This window comes from Lampetra fluviatilis, chromosome 36 (assembly GCF_964198595.1).
Source record: "Lampetra fluviatilis chromosome 36, kcLamFluv1.1, whole genome shotgun sequence".
Lineage (NCBI taxonomy): Eukaryota > Metazoa > Chordata > Hyperoartia > Petromyzontiformes > Petromyzontidae > Lampetra > Lampetra fluviatilis.
In genome coordinates, this window is record NC_136310.1 from 5,242,406 (window position 1) to 5,258,531 (window position 16,126).

Here is a 16,126-nt window from a genome sequence, read left to right on the forward strand (position 1 = left end):
GGCTATACGGGAGAATCTTTGCCTTTGTGGATGCGTGATACTGTGATAGCCTGCATAGACTGTTGGGGCAAGTGCTGTTCATAGCAGGATTATGCGGGGGTAGCTTTGTGGATGTGTGTGTCTGGTCTTTGTCTTTGTTTGAGGCTGTGTGTGTGTATATGATTTGTCTTTGCGTGGATATGTTAGAGGAAGTGTGTGCAGATGTTTGTGTGAAAATGTACGGCTCTGTGTGTGTGTCTGGATATGTGTGGGTATGTTTGGATGTGTTTAATAATGTGTGTGTGTGGATATGTGTGATAATGTGTGGATACGTGAGAAAGTGAATATGTTTGGATTTGTTTTGGATTCGTGTAAGAATGTGTGTGTGGATATATTTGAGGATGTAAATGTCTATGTGTTTGTTAATGTGGACGTGTGTGTGTGTGGATACGTTTGAGGATATGCGTGTGGATGTGTGTGAGATTGTGTGGACGTGTGTGTGTGTATACGCGAATATTTGTGTGGATGTGTGTGAGATTGTGTGGGCGTGTGTATGTGTGGATACGTTTGAGGATATGTGTGCGTGGAAGTGTGTGAGATTGTGTGGACATGTGTGTGTATGTGTGTATACGTTCGAGAATGTGTGCGTGGTTGTGTGTGAGATTGTGTGGACGTTACTTTGTGTGTATGTGTCAGAATGTGTGGACGCGTGTGCTGACGAAGCACGGTTATCTACGTACGGCGCGAAAGAAGTTCAACATATAAACAGAATGCGTGGACATGTGTATTTGTGTCTCTCGTTCTCTCGAGTCTTCTCAGCACATCTCGGTAAATTCCACAGAACGACGAAACGATACAGCTGTCGGGCTGTGACGGTTCCACCTGAAGACGGAAGCTTGTGTTGCCTCCGAAACGTCGTGATTTTTATTTTATTTTACTTTTATTAATTTAAAAAAAAAATTACCTACGTGACTCTACCGAAAGAACCTAAGAATAAGCGCGATGTTGTTTACAGCCGGTGACCAAACCGCGGGTGTTCGCTCGATCCCATTTAACATCGGCGGCTAAGCAGGGATTTTTTTAAGCCTGCTGGATAGAGCTTGCTGGGGTAACAACCATGCGTTATTGGCAGAGGTGTAGTATACATTCGTGAGCAGTAGATGGCAATGCAACAATATCCCCCCCCCCCCTCTATGCCACCTTGCCCCCTCCACAAAACCGCACTGACCAACTTGGTGAAGTATGGTCAAACATACCTCCACCAAGCCAAAATGCACGGATAGGCCTTCATCCAGCGGCGGATTGACAGAGCGGGCTACGCACTCGCGTGCGATTACAATGTCTCAGCAGAGGGCACGTTATTTGCCAGCTTGAACTCTTCAACTGTAAGTGATGGTGGCATTAGCCAACGTGCAGTCCCACAGATGCCGTGATGGCATGGGTCACTTTTGACGAGGGTTCTGTCAATGGCGTCATTTGCGTTTTAACACGACATGGCCCATCAGCCAGCACCACCGTCGTCTCTCATCGAGAGTAACAAAAAGGTGATTGTGCTCCACTGTACCACTTGACCACATCACTGGAAACTGCCAGGAATTCCCCACAGCGAGGAGCTCGCATCTGGCTACAATTCCAAATGGCTCATATGGCGGAGTTGGACTGAGAGTGGGTTTCGGAAAATGCAACTCTCTCATGAAATCGTGGGGGGCGGGGGGGCTTCTGCACAACCGACCAATGGTGCTTGTCAGGAGAAGGAAACAGTGGAGTATCTCCTGAGATGCCCCGCAGCACCACAATGCCACTCCTCAACCTTTGGCAATGCCGACACCAGCAGCGGTGGCCTGTGCAGAATATTGGGAAAAGACCACCGTGTCGAGGTTGGACAGGAGACACGGGCGAAGATGAACAAGAAGGAGGCCATAGCGATTACTGCCCCCTGATAACCTGTGCAGAGCAACTGTATAGAGGTTGTTTTGCATTCGATCGCCACCACCCATTACAGCCAAACGGTAAGGGTTGTTATGTAAGCAGAACGTGCCAATTCGACATTAGTGCAGCGAACCGGTGTGTTGGAGAGCCAAGCCACGACATTTACAATCTGAGTACGACGTTTCGTTAGTAATTACAACTAGCTTCATCAGGCCGACAGCCAGATTTGTGCAGATTTGTGGCAGGTTTAACGACGCATTTGGACATATATGCGATCTAACCCAAAAAAAACTATATTTTGGATGATATTGGTCGCGAAAGCCTACGTGTTAAACTGGATATAACAAAAAAAATCTACATTTTCTTCCAATTTGTTGCCTTATTAGTCGCATTATTTCCAAACGATATGCAAGTTAGAGGGTGGTAATTGTCACGAGTGTTTAATTGCAAGACTTCCAGAAATCAGACGGGAAAAGTGCACGTTAATTTGATAACGCAATTAAGATCATTCATATGCTTACCAATTAGTATAATTAATCCTTGCCAACAGTGCGTGTGGGCGCTGTAAAATGTTATTTCATTAATTGGGATCAAATATATTCTAAAGCAAAATGCTGTTCACACATTAAATCTGTAGACAAAGAGACAACCCATTCATAAGAGGAAAACATAAACAGTACCGACCGGAAAAACAAGTGGAACACGTAGGCTTTCGCGACCAATATTATTCATAATAAAGGTTTTTTTTGCGTTAGATCGTGTAAGTGTTGTGTAAATGTTGTGTACTCTCCCACACACCAGTGGGCTCAAGTAGTAACTAATTGGCGTTGTATTTACGTGACAAATCCCTTACTAATTGGCTGTGTTAGGTGGTGGAGGGTTACGACACAATAGTTATACTTACGCGATCTAACCCAAAAACCTTTATTATGAATATATTAGGGGGGGGGGAAAAGTTTCACAAAACACACAGAGACATGGACGAAGAGCACTCGGGCATTTGTGCATTGTTAGAAAAACCATAAACAGTTCGTGATGAACTGCAATGTCATCCCTCTTGTCTTACTTCAGTCACCGCCAAAGAAGTTTGAGCAAATGTGACCGACCAACAGATGGCAGCAAGAAAGAGACAACCGCAGACTGGTTTCGTCACTCTTAGGACTCATCAGCACTGCATAGTCACCGATGATAACTGCTGCAAAGTCGAGCCTCTGCAAACAATACACTCTTTCGGTAAAGTCACGTAGAATGGAAATAATAAAATAATAAAACTAAAACATAATACAATAATATTATAATATTTGTATTTTTTTATTTTATTATTTCCATTCTACGTGACTTTACCGAAAGAACCAAGAAGATGAATCCCTGCAGTCACGAAAGCTTTAAATCGAAATTTAATACACTCAGAGCTTTATGTGCACGTTCCTGTGTGCTGTTTGAAACTCACGGCTTTCCCGGCCTGCGCTGTTTGTTCTGTCATGATGATGATGATGGGGTTGTCTCGAAATTTACAGATTAGATTTTTTTGTTGGCATTAGCCAATCTAGCGAGCCCCATAGTGTAGAGGTGTGCACTCTTGGATGTACGGGGATGATACTGCGACCTGAATTATATTCCCGGTCACAGCGAATATAAGTGGCAAGTGACATCTGACTCAGTCCTGTAACCAACCCCCTCCGACTTCCCCAATGCACACTGACCAACAGAGTCAAGTATTGGAAAACAATCCACATAACCAGCAATGAGGAGGCCTTCATCCAGCAGTGGATTGATGAAGGTCTGTAAATGATGACCCTATTCTTCGGATTATAAGACGCACTGTTTCCCCTCGTATTTTAAAACACAAGTTGTGAATGCGTCCCATAACCCAATGGGTGACTGTGCGTGTGACAAGATTTGTGAAAATTGGGGTGCTTTTTACTTTCCGGAGTGTCTTAAAATCCGCAGAATGTGCTGCTACTGCGTTGCATGGAAATTCGTGCACATTTCAGCTCACCAAAATCCTCTGGTTTCAAAGCACCGCCATTCCTATTAAATTAATGTTGAGTATAGGGGTGCGTTGGTCAGTCCTGGGTGCCTCGGGCTCGTCACGAGCGGAACATACGTACGTGCCTTGGGTGGATTTTACCATTCCCTTCATTGCAGGATGGGGGGGAAGAGCATCCGATGGATTCCACGGGCACGCCACAGCAGCCGCCCAAGGGAAACTACTTCCACGATGGGAGGACAAAAATTGGTAAGTGAACCGGTGATGGGTTCATTAATTGAGGTGTATGGCGTGGTATTCCCATTGTACACACGAGCAGAACCATTAACTAAACAAATTACCGTTGCCCTTACTTGATTTTCTTGGCGATGACGTCTAAATTGGCACACTGGAGTTTCAGTATAAAGGTCGCACGTTCGGACTGCATAAAGGGGAAAAGTGCAGCCCTGCAAATTGTTCGCTCATGCCTCTGCTGGCAGAAGGGCCTCCACTCTAGAGGGAGCTCTAGATCGGGTATTTTGGCCTACTCTTTCACACTGGCCAGACGTGCTGGAAGAGGTTCCCACACTTTATACCACACGACACGTGACCTGCTGATTGATCGCGGTGGAGACATTACACACTTTGAATTGTGGCCAGCCACACAAAACGCTCGTGCCAGACTACGGACCCAAGGCATCCGCTCTACCAGCAGATGTCTACTGCCAGTAGCCACAAATTCCATAGCTGCTGCCAGTAGAATTAATTCACAAATCTGCTGCCAGTAACATAGCCTGCCATGTTGGCGAGATGTTAACTACTCCGCCTGGTATGCAGGAGATCGTGGATTCGATTCTGGCTCATGACGCCTGCTGTATATTTGGAGTTTGCATGCTCTTCCCGTGGCATGTGGGTTTTTTTATCCGGGTCCTCCTGCGTTTAGAGTATTTGGCTGCTATAAATGTCCACACGATAAGCCACTTCGTTTAGCTATCATTTGTGACAGCCAAGTAGCTTCTCAAAAATACCTATATAGCTCAGTGGGCCTTACCTGGTAAAATAAAATAAAAATAGTTTAGTTTAAAATCAAATCCTTTACTCGCTGATAGTAGCCTCGCGTCGCACGGGGAATTTTACACAGCCCCACGGAAACCTCTTGGTTCATCTCCGGAGAGCACGCAGCTCCGAATGTGGAACGCACGACTTCGGGCGACACTGGCGGCTCCGAAGGATGAGGTTTTGTGAGCAAAGGGGCACTCCGCCCATGACGGGGTCGGAAGAACCACGGGCAAATGTGGCGACGCTAGCACCGCACCGGCCACCACTGCAGAGCGAACCTCAACGGGCGTGTGGGGCCGTCTGAACCAGGCCACTCTCACGCCCCCCCAGTGGCGGCTCCTGCAAAATCTCTCAAGGGGGGCAAATGTCTGGATGATTTATAAGGATAAGGTCCACCCATGCAAAGGATAAATTAACAGCTTAAGCATGTAAAGGCAACTTCACTTCTTTAATATTAATGAAAAATAAAGTGACTCTTACAATACATCTTGTTTGTTTCTATACTCACTATTAATACAATCCACTCAAGTTTCTTTTATTAAAGATTTCACTAGGTGGCGATAAATAATTTTGTTGGATGAAACGTGCTTACGTATGATGACGTAAGCACGTTAGTGCGAGCCCTCCCGGAAGCCATAGAGAATGCATTGCAGCGCCCCCCGTTCGAAAAAAAACATCTTTGAATGTAAGTCTATGGGACCACTCGGGGCGATTCTCAGCCGGAGTGAAATCGCCCAAAAAGAGGCGGTACTCCACAGAACGTAGCATGACGCTGATTGGACTATATCCAGAGGCACAGTGACGGCTAGCGTGACTCTGTGGTTGAATGACATTGGTGGTGCGTCGCCCAATCGCCCTAATGAAGAAACCGCCCCTGCACCCCCCCCCCCCCCCCCCCGAACGCGAACTGCATCTGCGGCAAAGAGCAAACGATGCTTCATCGCTCACTCAGCTCCGGTGTGTCGTCTCTGTCAGAGGAGGGAGCTGTGCACAGCCGACGGCGTGATCACCGCTCCTGACCGTGGTGCGCGCGTGGGCCTGTGACACCCCACCCCCCTGCCCCCCACAATTGGTCGTCGTTGATCTAAGTTGGTCTGATTGGACACGAAATTAACGAATGTACATTGCTGGGTGGTTAGTGGTGGCGGATTTAATAAACGTGCCCGTTGTTTTAACTGCTGCAAGATCCGACCATGTCCATCCACGACTCGCTTAGCTGCATTGACTGTCGGTTGCCGAATGAATGAATGCATCATAGGATGGCATTCATTACACACAAAGTACTTGCCACAAATTAACCACAACACCGTGATCTCGACAAGGAGCATCAACGACCACGCGAACTCCGGTCATCCTCTCAGCGGCTTTTGGCACGCATCGAACAAAGACGGTCACTGCATATCGCGCGCTTTCAGATGAGCTTCTGCGGCCGTCTGGAATGCTCTTACTTTCGATATTAGGAAGCCACTGGAGCTATGCACTTTTAAATTGACATTGAAAAGTAATTTCTTTAGAACTGATTTTTGTGTTTGGTTTGTTGTCCTTTCCCCGCACACTCAGATGAACACGGTTGGCTATATGTACAGTGCAAAATATGTTCAACATACTCTTTATTTTTTTCAGTAATTTTGATGGAGCAGTCACACCTGTTGACGGAGGCTTGTGTTGCTTCCGAAACGTCGTGATCTAATTTAGTTGTTTTCATTTTTATTTTGTTTTCACCTACGTGACTTTACCGAAAAAACCAAAGAGTATGGATCCTTGCAGTCACGAAAACTTCAAATCTAAGTTCAACATACATACGTTCTCACCGAATAGGTGACCTCTGGATTGCAAGTCCAGCGTGATAGCCATGACAGCACACGACAGCAGTATTGCAGTTACATTGTGCTGAGTTTATAAGTGCTCTACATAAAATGGACACTTTCTCCACGGCCTTTTTACATCTGGCCAAAGCCATGATCAATCTTGTTAATTATTCTCCCATTCCTGGCTTCCATTCGATTATTCCAGTAATTAATTAACAGAACACTACTTGCAGGAAGTGTGTGTGCATTCGTTATATATTTTTTTAAATCCACAGTTACATTTTTATTAGTATAATTACTATATTTTACCCGATACTCCACCAACAGCCACCGGTCCCATTGCCTTGCCCTCTAATGGCCCTCGAGCCTCGTACGACCTCCGTTCCCATCACTGTCGCCTCCTCCCTTGGCAATGAATTTGCCACGTCCTCGGTTAACCCCGTGTGGCTGGTGTCGTGTTCTCTCAGCCCCATCAGCCCCACCATCTAGTCCATGGGCCGAATCAGAATTCCCTACTGGTTTAGTTAGATGGTTAATAACAAAATTAAATTACTTGGAAACCCACTAATTTCAAATGGTCATCGCATAATGCATTGGACACATAAATAAATTGGAACTATTGAAGTCATGCTACTTCACGTGGTACCGAAAAGCGAAACATACCAGGTAAGGCCTACTAAGCTATATATCTCTTTTACAGAAGCGATCTGGCCCCAAATGATAGCTCAACGAAATGGCTTATCGTGTGGAAATGTATTGCATCAAAATAATCTGAACGCGTGTTTCTAAATGTGGAGGGACAAACCGTCGCACCTGGAAAAAAATCCATGCAACCACGAAGAGAGATACACGCAAACTCTAAATATACTGACATTAGGATTTGTATTGACCCCACGATCTCCTGCATACCAGGCGAGGGAGTTAACATCTTGCCGCGGTGGTGCCCTTGGCTCATGGACGAATCGTCTCAATCACACACGAGCTCGCTCAGCCCCATCAGTCCTCTCAGAGGAGACCATGTGTGCCGCCATCACAGTCCACATTCTGTAAGTTCATTAAAAGCACTCGCAAATCATTGAATAAGGTAAACCCCACACAGCAGCATCGCCGCCTAGGGTCAGGTTGTAGCCGTCTGTGAAACGTCGTCTTCGCGATAGCCTCGAATGATGAGCCGTTGCGGGAACACCAAAGTTTAACACGTAGGCTTTCGCGACCAATATTATTCATAATCAACGTTTTTGGGTTTAGATCGCGTTTTTTTTACTAATTGGCCGTGTCGGGTGGTGGAGGGTTACGACACATTTATAAATAACGCGATCTAAACCCGAAAACGTTGATTATGGAAACACCAAAGGCAACCCTTTGCCGAACCACTGCGACGACGCTCTCCCTCCCCGCCGCAGATTTTATCCTGGTGTGGGAGGAGAAGGTGGGTGAGGCGAGGAAGCGAAGGGGGAGCCGGCGGTACCACGAGATGGAGCGGCAGGACATCGAGAGGCAGATGGAGCGCGGCAGTGGCCAGGACAAGCAGGGACGGTGGCGCACCAAGTTCCTGACCAACCTGGAGAAGTCGGGCTTACTCATGGAGGAGGTGAGGCCACTCACCCCCCATCGCCAATTCGTACGACAGAAAGAGGTGGGCTATTACATTGAACAGTTAAGAGCCTTTCCTTCACCATTATTACGATTAATAACACACGGTCAACAAAAAAATTAAATTCTGGCATGGACTTTTGCAGCTGTTTTAGACAAATTTCAGGGTTCTGATTCCAGATCTGATCTCAGATTTGCTCTATCACATCTCATTGTTATGCTATCGGCATACCTCATTTTCATTGATTTTACCCGAAATTAACTGTCACTTATGATTGCAAGTTGATGCGAGTCAGTGACTGCTTTAGTGTTAAAATATGGTGCTGTATTTTTAGGATAGTGTGTTTATAATATCATTTTATGTAGATATCCACATTTTTTTTAATATTCTGCAGTTTTTATTGAAAATGCAATATTTGATATCTCAAAAACCTGATGTGATAGACAAAAACTGATGCCAGATTTGGAATCAGCACCCCAAAATTACATTAAGACCGTTGGAATACCTTATGCCAGAAAAAGTGTGTTGACCAGTGTAATGTATGTTTTTGGGTCAGATCACGTCAATAAAATATTTGTTAAAATCATCATCATGAAAGGCAAAGATGCCAGGAGCAACTGCAAAGATGGGAACGTCGTGCGTGTGTCGAAAATAACTTGCCTATCCTGTGCCCTGTATACAGCCCAGTTGAAAGCAAATATGCATCGTCTTAAAAGAGGACTTCATTTTATTTAACACTGCACTATATTCAGGCGATGGCCATTCCCTTTTACGTGTCCCAAAGTGCATATACATGGCAATATAGTTTTAATTGCAAATGACAGGGGGTGGATGGATGTATGAATGGATGTTGAACTTCATTTGCATCGTACGTAGCCAACCGGATGTGGCTTTGTGTATGTATGTCCCAGTTACGTTTGCAATCGAACTGTAAATGTAGGCCAGCTACGAATATGTTTTATTGTTTTGGGGCAGAAAAGAGGCACGCTGGTTCGTGCAACTGCCCTATGAACCCGGCAACCAGAATTAGATTGTGGGTCGAGGCTAATATCTGTGGCGAGTGATATCTGAATCGGTCCTGGGTCACCCTCATCCGTTTTTTTCAACCCGCACTGAACAGCACGGTGAAGTATGGTCAAACAACCATCGTGATCAACATGATGTGGTGAGGCTTTCATCTAGCAGTGGATTGACAAAGGGCTGTAAATTGTTCCATGTTCATTATTTATTTATTTTAAACTTTTTACTGAAATTTTAATTGCGTTATTTTAAAGCTCAACCCCAGATGGTCACATCAAAAATCATTGCCGTTATCCTCTCTGCACAACATTGCTTTGATGAAATACAGATAGATTCATTAATCATTATTTTCTCGTTAAAATCCCATTTCACAGTTTCTACTGGCCTGGAAACAAACAACTGGTGTTGCATATTTCATGAACATGCTCAGTAAATGCTACTGATCTCGTACTATGAATTCACAGATATTGTTTATTTTATTTTTTTGTTATCCAGAGTTCAAACAGCCTCAACAACACTACAGAGAGGCCTTTCAAGTGGTGGCGTTTTTTTGTTGTTTTTGGCAATTTCATTGCCTGCTGCCTGACCCCGTTTTCTTTCTCAAACGTTCCCACAGGGCACGGCCCCAAACCACCCGCTAAGCACTAAATCAGTCGAACTCAGTGGGGACCCTTCTACAGGATTATAAAAAAAAAGAAAGGTCATTTGCCACAAATAATAACAAAATTCCTACCTACTGTACACGGGCCTGATGAGAGTGTGGATGTATGTTGAACTTCTCTCGCACCGTACGTAGCCATCCGTGCTAATCGAAGGCAAGAGGGGGGGGGGGAGACAGGGAATATAACTGTTAAACTGTAACGTAGCCCAAAACCCCCAGTTTTAGAACACATTTATTTCTAAATTATACATGACGGGTACCCCCAACCAAGCGTTATCTACCAAGGCCCAATATTTATCTTGATAGCGCCTGACAGTACACGCGCAAATATTATGAGGAGTCAAACGGCATTTTCCCCTTTCTCTCACGGCCATCAAGGAGAGCTCCTGCACCCAGTAAAATCATGATTCAGTGTCCTTTTCCCTGTCGTCTTCGGCGAGTGTGACGCATTGCGTGAGTTTTTTTTTTCTTGAAGCCACTGAAAATGACAGTCACGTCTTTTTTGTTGGCCTTCAACTCCAGGAGTTGACTGCAGTCATGATCTCTGCATGGTCTACCCAATTTTTTTTCCCACAGCGATAGAACTGAAATATAAAATCTGTAAATGATGAGGAAAACCCACTGCGAACAGAATATTGATGCCGGCTGGAAAACCCAAAAGTTTCAAACAAATATAAAACGGATGGACGAAAAAACAAATCTCCCCTTCGAAGTCTTAGTCGTAAACGTGTTCCTTATGTCGTCGCAAACACTTAGTCTTCTTTGCATTAGGACACCGTGTCAAGATTTAGCACAGGTAGGTTCGCTCGTTGACGGAGGGTTAAAACACGAACCCAAGTGAACACTTTCTCCAAAAGCAAAAACAATCTCACACACACACAGAGACACGTTACGCTCAAGCGCCGTCGTGCAGAGGGCCACCCCGCTCGCCGCCCGGGCCATCGCGAGGAGGCAGGCAGGCAGCTACAGTGGCGTTTGCCTTTTCCTGCGCGTGTCTGCAGGAGGTGACGGTGAGCGAAAGGAAGAACATTCACTACATGAAGCTGAGTGCCCCTTGGGACGTCCTTGTCTACTACGCCGAGGAGCTGTGCATGCGGGCGCCCCTGCAGGTTGGCATCATCCCGCACACCAACGTTGCTTATACCGCACCCTGCACTGGTGGGGGGACTCCCCCCCCCCGCCCAGTGACGGCTGTCCAGCCGCCGGCCCGTTATTCTGCCAATAAGCGGCGGTGCTGGTTTCGTCGCACGGTTGGCTACGTACGGTGCGAAAGAAGTTCAACATACATACGTAAGGAATCTTCCGAGTATAACACGTAGGCTTTCGTGACCAATATCATCCATAATACAGGGGGCGGGGGGGGGTGTTTGTTCCAGGAGGATTTCTCCACAAATCTGTCTGTCGCCTGATGAAGCTAGTTGTAGTTACTGGCGATACGCCGTACTTCAGATTGTAAATGTTGTGGCTTTGCTCTCCAACACACTGGTGTGCTGCACTAGTAACGAATTGGCACGTTCCGTTTACATGAGAAACCTTGCTAATTGGATGCGTCGGGTGGTGGCGGGTTTAACGACACATTTATAAAACTTCGAGGAATTTGTCAAATTTCGACCGTAATTCCGGCACACAGTGGCCTGCTCTTTTTCCCAATGACGTCATGGGATCTTTGCCGTCCAATTGATGCAGACGACTTGGGCCTTCTTGGTGAATAGATCCACAGTACGAACGATGCCACTTGCTTCAACACGAGATGTGTATACATGGTGACTGGTGCTTTTGTTGAAATGTTGGTGGTGTTGTTTCAGTGCCGTGCCGCATCTAAGGGGGTGGAGTGGGTGGCGGTGGTATGAGATGTGAATTACCTCACCTGGTATACAGGAGGTCGTGGGTTCAATCCCAACCCTGACACATGCTGTATATTCTGAGTTTGCGTGTCTCTCTCCCCGTGGTGGCGTGGATTTTACTCCAGGTCATCCGGGTTTTCTCTCCACGTTTAGAATCAACATCACGTGTTTAATTATTTGGCTGCTATGCATTTCCACGTGATAAGCCACTTCGTTGGGGTATTAATTTGTGTCCAGCACTTCTGAAAAAGAGCTACATAGCTCAGTGGGCCTTACCTGGTCAAATAAAAAAATTAGTCGTAGTGGTTCATGACCATCCGTAGGTCTGCCTATCTGTGCCTATAAAAGGGGCCCCTGTAAATTCAATCCAATTTTAATGAAACTTCAGCGTAAAGTTGTCTTGCTATCAAAGACTTACGCCATTGAAAACCGGCCACTTTGATCAAAGGGTTGCCCAAAAAACTTAGCGATGAAAATCGAGTGCCGATGGTCATCCCCTGAAACGTCGTGCGACACGATCTCGTCGTGCGCCACGGAACCGGAACGTCGTTATCGCTCTTGAAACAACTCCGAGAAGAACCGCACGTCGTCGTAAAGCATTGCGGAAGCCTTGCATCCACAGCACGCGTGGTTTGTCTTCCTCGTTTGTTTTCAATGCTGCATCCACCCGTCCGTTGTGTTTTTTAAAGCAATGCAACGGTTTGACCGCCGGTCGGAGTAAAAAATATTACCGAATGCCGCGAGATGTGGTCTTCTCGGAAGGAAACCAACGACAAGTGTTGCCTGTACGTATGTTGAACTTCTTTCCCGCGGCACATAGCCAACCGTGCGAATCGTAGGTGGCTCGTCGTGTCTCGTGTCTGTGCCGTGTCGTGTCCTGTCGATTCAAGGGAAGCCCAAACACGATTGAGAATTGGTCTGAGCGGTTGCTTGGGCGTCTGAAAATCCCAAACATTATGCAAGAGGACGTCCCCAACCGCCCCCTGGGTTACTACACCTGCCAGTTCCGCAAGTCAAAACTCAGCAGGTAGGCGCTCATCAGTCTTCTTCTTATTCTTCTTTCGTACGGCCGCTGATGTAGATGCAGAGCAACAATTTACAATTTCACATTCAGGTGGTCATGCCCGGATAACCACGACAGGACTAGCGTGTGATCGCTGCGATGTCTCCTTCGTATTTGTGGATCGGCCATTGCGTCGTTATTACCTTGATAGGATCTCTGTGCCGGATGACCACAGTCGCTCACTACTGGAGATATTTTGAGTTTCCATTTGTGCATCAGGTGTCCGCATCTACTGCCATGGTCTGTGCAGCTCGGGTTGAGCAGTTCTAACTAATGGGGACCATTTTTGGATCTATTGATGTGCCCAAACAACTGCAGCGCTCTCGGTTTAATGATGGTTAGAAGCAACATTTTCTGTCCTGATTGGGCAGTAATGGAACTCGGGATGTAATTAATCGGTTGTGTGCAGGGATTTGTATGAACTTTATTTTTTTAAATGTCAGTTCAAAATGAAAAGGCTCTTCTACCATCTCCTGACTACCTCCCAGCCCCTTGTGCACTCAATTCAAAGGATAGAAGCCACGGATCGCACGCCTTGCGTTGGCAATTCCGCTCTCTAAGTGACTGATCATGGGCTGTGCCACCGCTCCGTGTCTCACTCAGGTTTCTAGGGAGCGAGAATCACGACACGTATTTCACCAACACTCAGCGTCAACGCATTGTAAGTGGAAATTTTAAAAGGTGATCTTTTATATTATACGGTATTAACGGTTTTTTTTTTTTACATTCAAGACATCCATGGCGTCTGTAAATGCTCCTGTATTGATGGATACACGTCTCGAGAATAGGACATTGACTGAGTAGCTTTGTACAATATGGATATAAGTGCTTTTGAGTGTTACCTCTTACCTCACCTGATTTTATCGACGTGTTATGCTCCATTGTAAAATGTATTCTGCTAGTCGAACCGTTTTTTTTACTTATAGTTTCGCATAGCAAGGGTTGATTCCCCCCCCTCCCCCTTTATTTTTCGAATCCCATTTCTACGCTGTATATATGTACACACGTTTATGTGCCGTGTCTTGTATATCCACTGCTGGATGAAGACCTCCCCATGCCCTCACCATCCATCCATCTCTCATTATTTTGCAATGCTAACCAGAGCTGGGTCGGTCCCAGGGCCAGCGAGCCAGACAATATTTCCTCACCCGGCACACCACATCCAGTATACCCCCTCGCTCTGGCTGCGGCTGCTTCTAGTCACGTGCCAGCACCTTGTTTTCTTGCGTGTTTATTTTTGTTGTCCTTCCCCGGCACCTCCGATTAGCACGGTTGGCTACGTACGTACGGTGCCGAAGAAGTTCAACACACGGACTCCAGTCCACAAAGCGACACAAGAAATATTCCGCCAGAAGAATAAGCCACCGTGATTCAAATACGCCCAGTGCCTGCACGGGTCGGGGGGAGGGGATTCATTCCATCGCTTCACCTTGTTTTGGTGTTTAGTTTGGCGGTGGACGTCTTCTGTCGTTCGGCCGCCGTTCCATCAGTAGGCCCGGCCACCATTCCTCTTCAGCGACTTGCCCTGTTAGGAAAACTACATTCGAGATCGGTGCAAAGGGCAGCGTCGCTTGAAGCGGTGATTGCGGATAGATAGAGGACTGATCAGTGCCGGATTATCCTAGTAGCACGTGTAGTAGCTACACGTGTAGTAGCTGCACGTGTAGTAGCTACACGTAGTAGCTACGGGCCCCGCACTTTCAAGGGCCCCGCGCTAAATGCTTTAAAGCTATCAATTCCGGTTCAGTGATTCTGCACTTGCTTTATTACTATAGTACTATACCACCTTCAACTTTTATGAACGATGGGGTGTTTAAGGTTAGCGATTTGTCGTATTATCTGGCTGTATAGCAAATGAAAAAAGACAATTACTTTACTACGCAAGTAAAAAAAATGCGTTTTCATATTTATGTTTATTTAGGGCCCCTTAATAACATATGCTACAGGCCCCGCACTAGCTTAATCCGTCACTGAGACCGATGACAAAACATGGGCACAGCGAGAGGAGCGAACGTGCGTTGCCCTACGTCCCTTCGCCACTGCACGTCCCCCCACCCCACCCCCTGATTCGTAAAGTGCACTCACTCCCGGGACGATCTCGTGACGAACAAACAAATCCTTCACGTCAACTTCCAGTGCAAGCACGACATTGGACAGCACGAACGTAATGAGCAGACTCTGTTCCTCACAGCACGCACACACACACACGCACGTAAAACGGGAGCATTGCACACACACTGGATGAAGAGGATTTCCTCCTAAAGGGAGAGAGAAACAGAATCAGCTGTTGGGGGGGGGGGTTGGGGAGGTGACGGCGTTGTGTCTCAACACCGAGCGAGATGGCGATGCTTTGGGGAGTCTTTTCCTCCAGCAGCGGATAAATCATGGCCCACGGCGGTGGTGGTTAAAGAGCTGAAATGTCAACATGTGCAGTGCTCGAGGCACGCGAGAGATGATTCTGTGGTGCTGCTGTCGGAGCGCGTGTTTGTGAGTGGAGACAGCTCTCGGTGTGCCGCTGCTATGCATGCCCCCCCGCCCCCCATGGAGAGTGGCTTAATTGGACTTGTCGGTGGGCATAATGGGATTACAAATGAGTTGACGCTGCATTCATTTATAAACATGAGTCAACAGCTGTTGAGGAATTAGGACAGCTCTGCCAGACTTCTATTCGCGAAAGTGAATATGGACCTAAATCATTTCGTACCTTTTTACGTTTAAGGGAATCGAAGTGAATTTGGCTTTAGCTGCTGCGACAATATAAATGCATTTCATTCATCCGGAAAAGCCTCAGTCAGTCTCAAGGTTAGTTCAATGTACGTATGTTGAACTTCTTTCACACTGTACGTCGCTAACCATGCTAAATCGGAGGTGTGGGGAAGTACAACAAACGAAACACCAAAAGCAGTTCTCAAGAAATTAGTTGCGAATCTAGATTTAAAAGTGCATGACTCGTAATATCGAAAGGAAGGGCGTTCCAGACGGCTACAGAATCGCCCGATACAATGTCGAGACAAAGGCTACTGCGAGGATGACCGCAGTCTGCGTGGTGGTTTATGCTCCTTGACCAGATGATCAAAGTGTTGCGGTCAGCGCTACGCTGCGCTACGAACCCGGCGACTCGGGGTTCGATTCCCGCTCAAGGGCCAACACCAGGGTCCACTTAGCCTCAAATGAGTACCTGGTGCGGTGTGTAAACATCG

The 16,126-nt window shown here is 46.5% G+C and overlaps 1 protein-coding gene across 4 annotated transcripts in view; it reads left to right on the forward strand.

Annotated features, from left to right (window-relative positions):
* ANO7 (anoctamin 7) overlaps window positions 1–16,126 on the forward strand; it is a 53,054-nt gene that overhangs the window by 1,046 nt on the left and 35,882 nt on the right. For 3 of the 4 annotated variants that reach the window (XM_078873214.1, XM_078873213.1, XM_078873216.1), the window contains exons 2-6: window positions 4,057–4,147; window positions 8,148–8,335; window positions 11,021–11,128; window positions 12,754–12,890; window positions 13,530–13,587. In XM_078873214.1, coding sequence (XP_078729340.1) covers window positions 4,078–4,147; window positions 8,148–8,335; window positions 11,021–11,128; window positions 12,754–12,890; window positions 13,530–13,587 — 561 coding nt within the window. In that variant the 5' untranslated portion in view covers window positions 4,057–4,077. Of the gene's footprint in view, window positions 1–4,056; window positions 4,148–8,147; window positions 8,336–11,020; window positions 11,129–12,753; window positions 12,891–13,529; window positions 13,608–16,126 lie in introns of those variants that run through there. The other variant, XM_078873217.1, reaches the window with a different exon arrangement.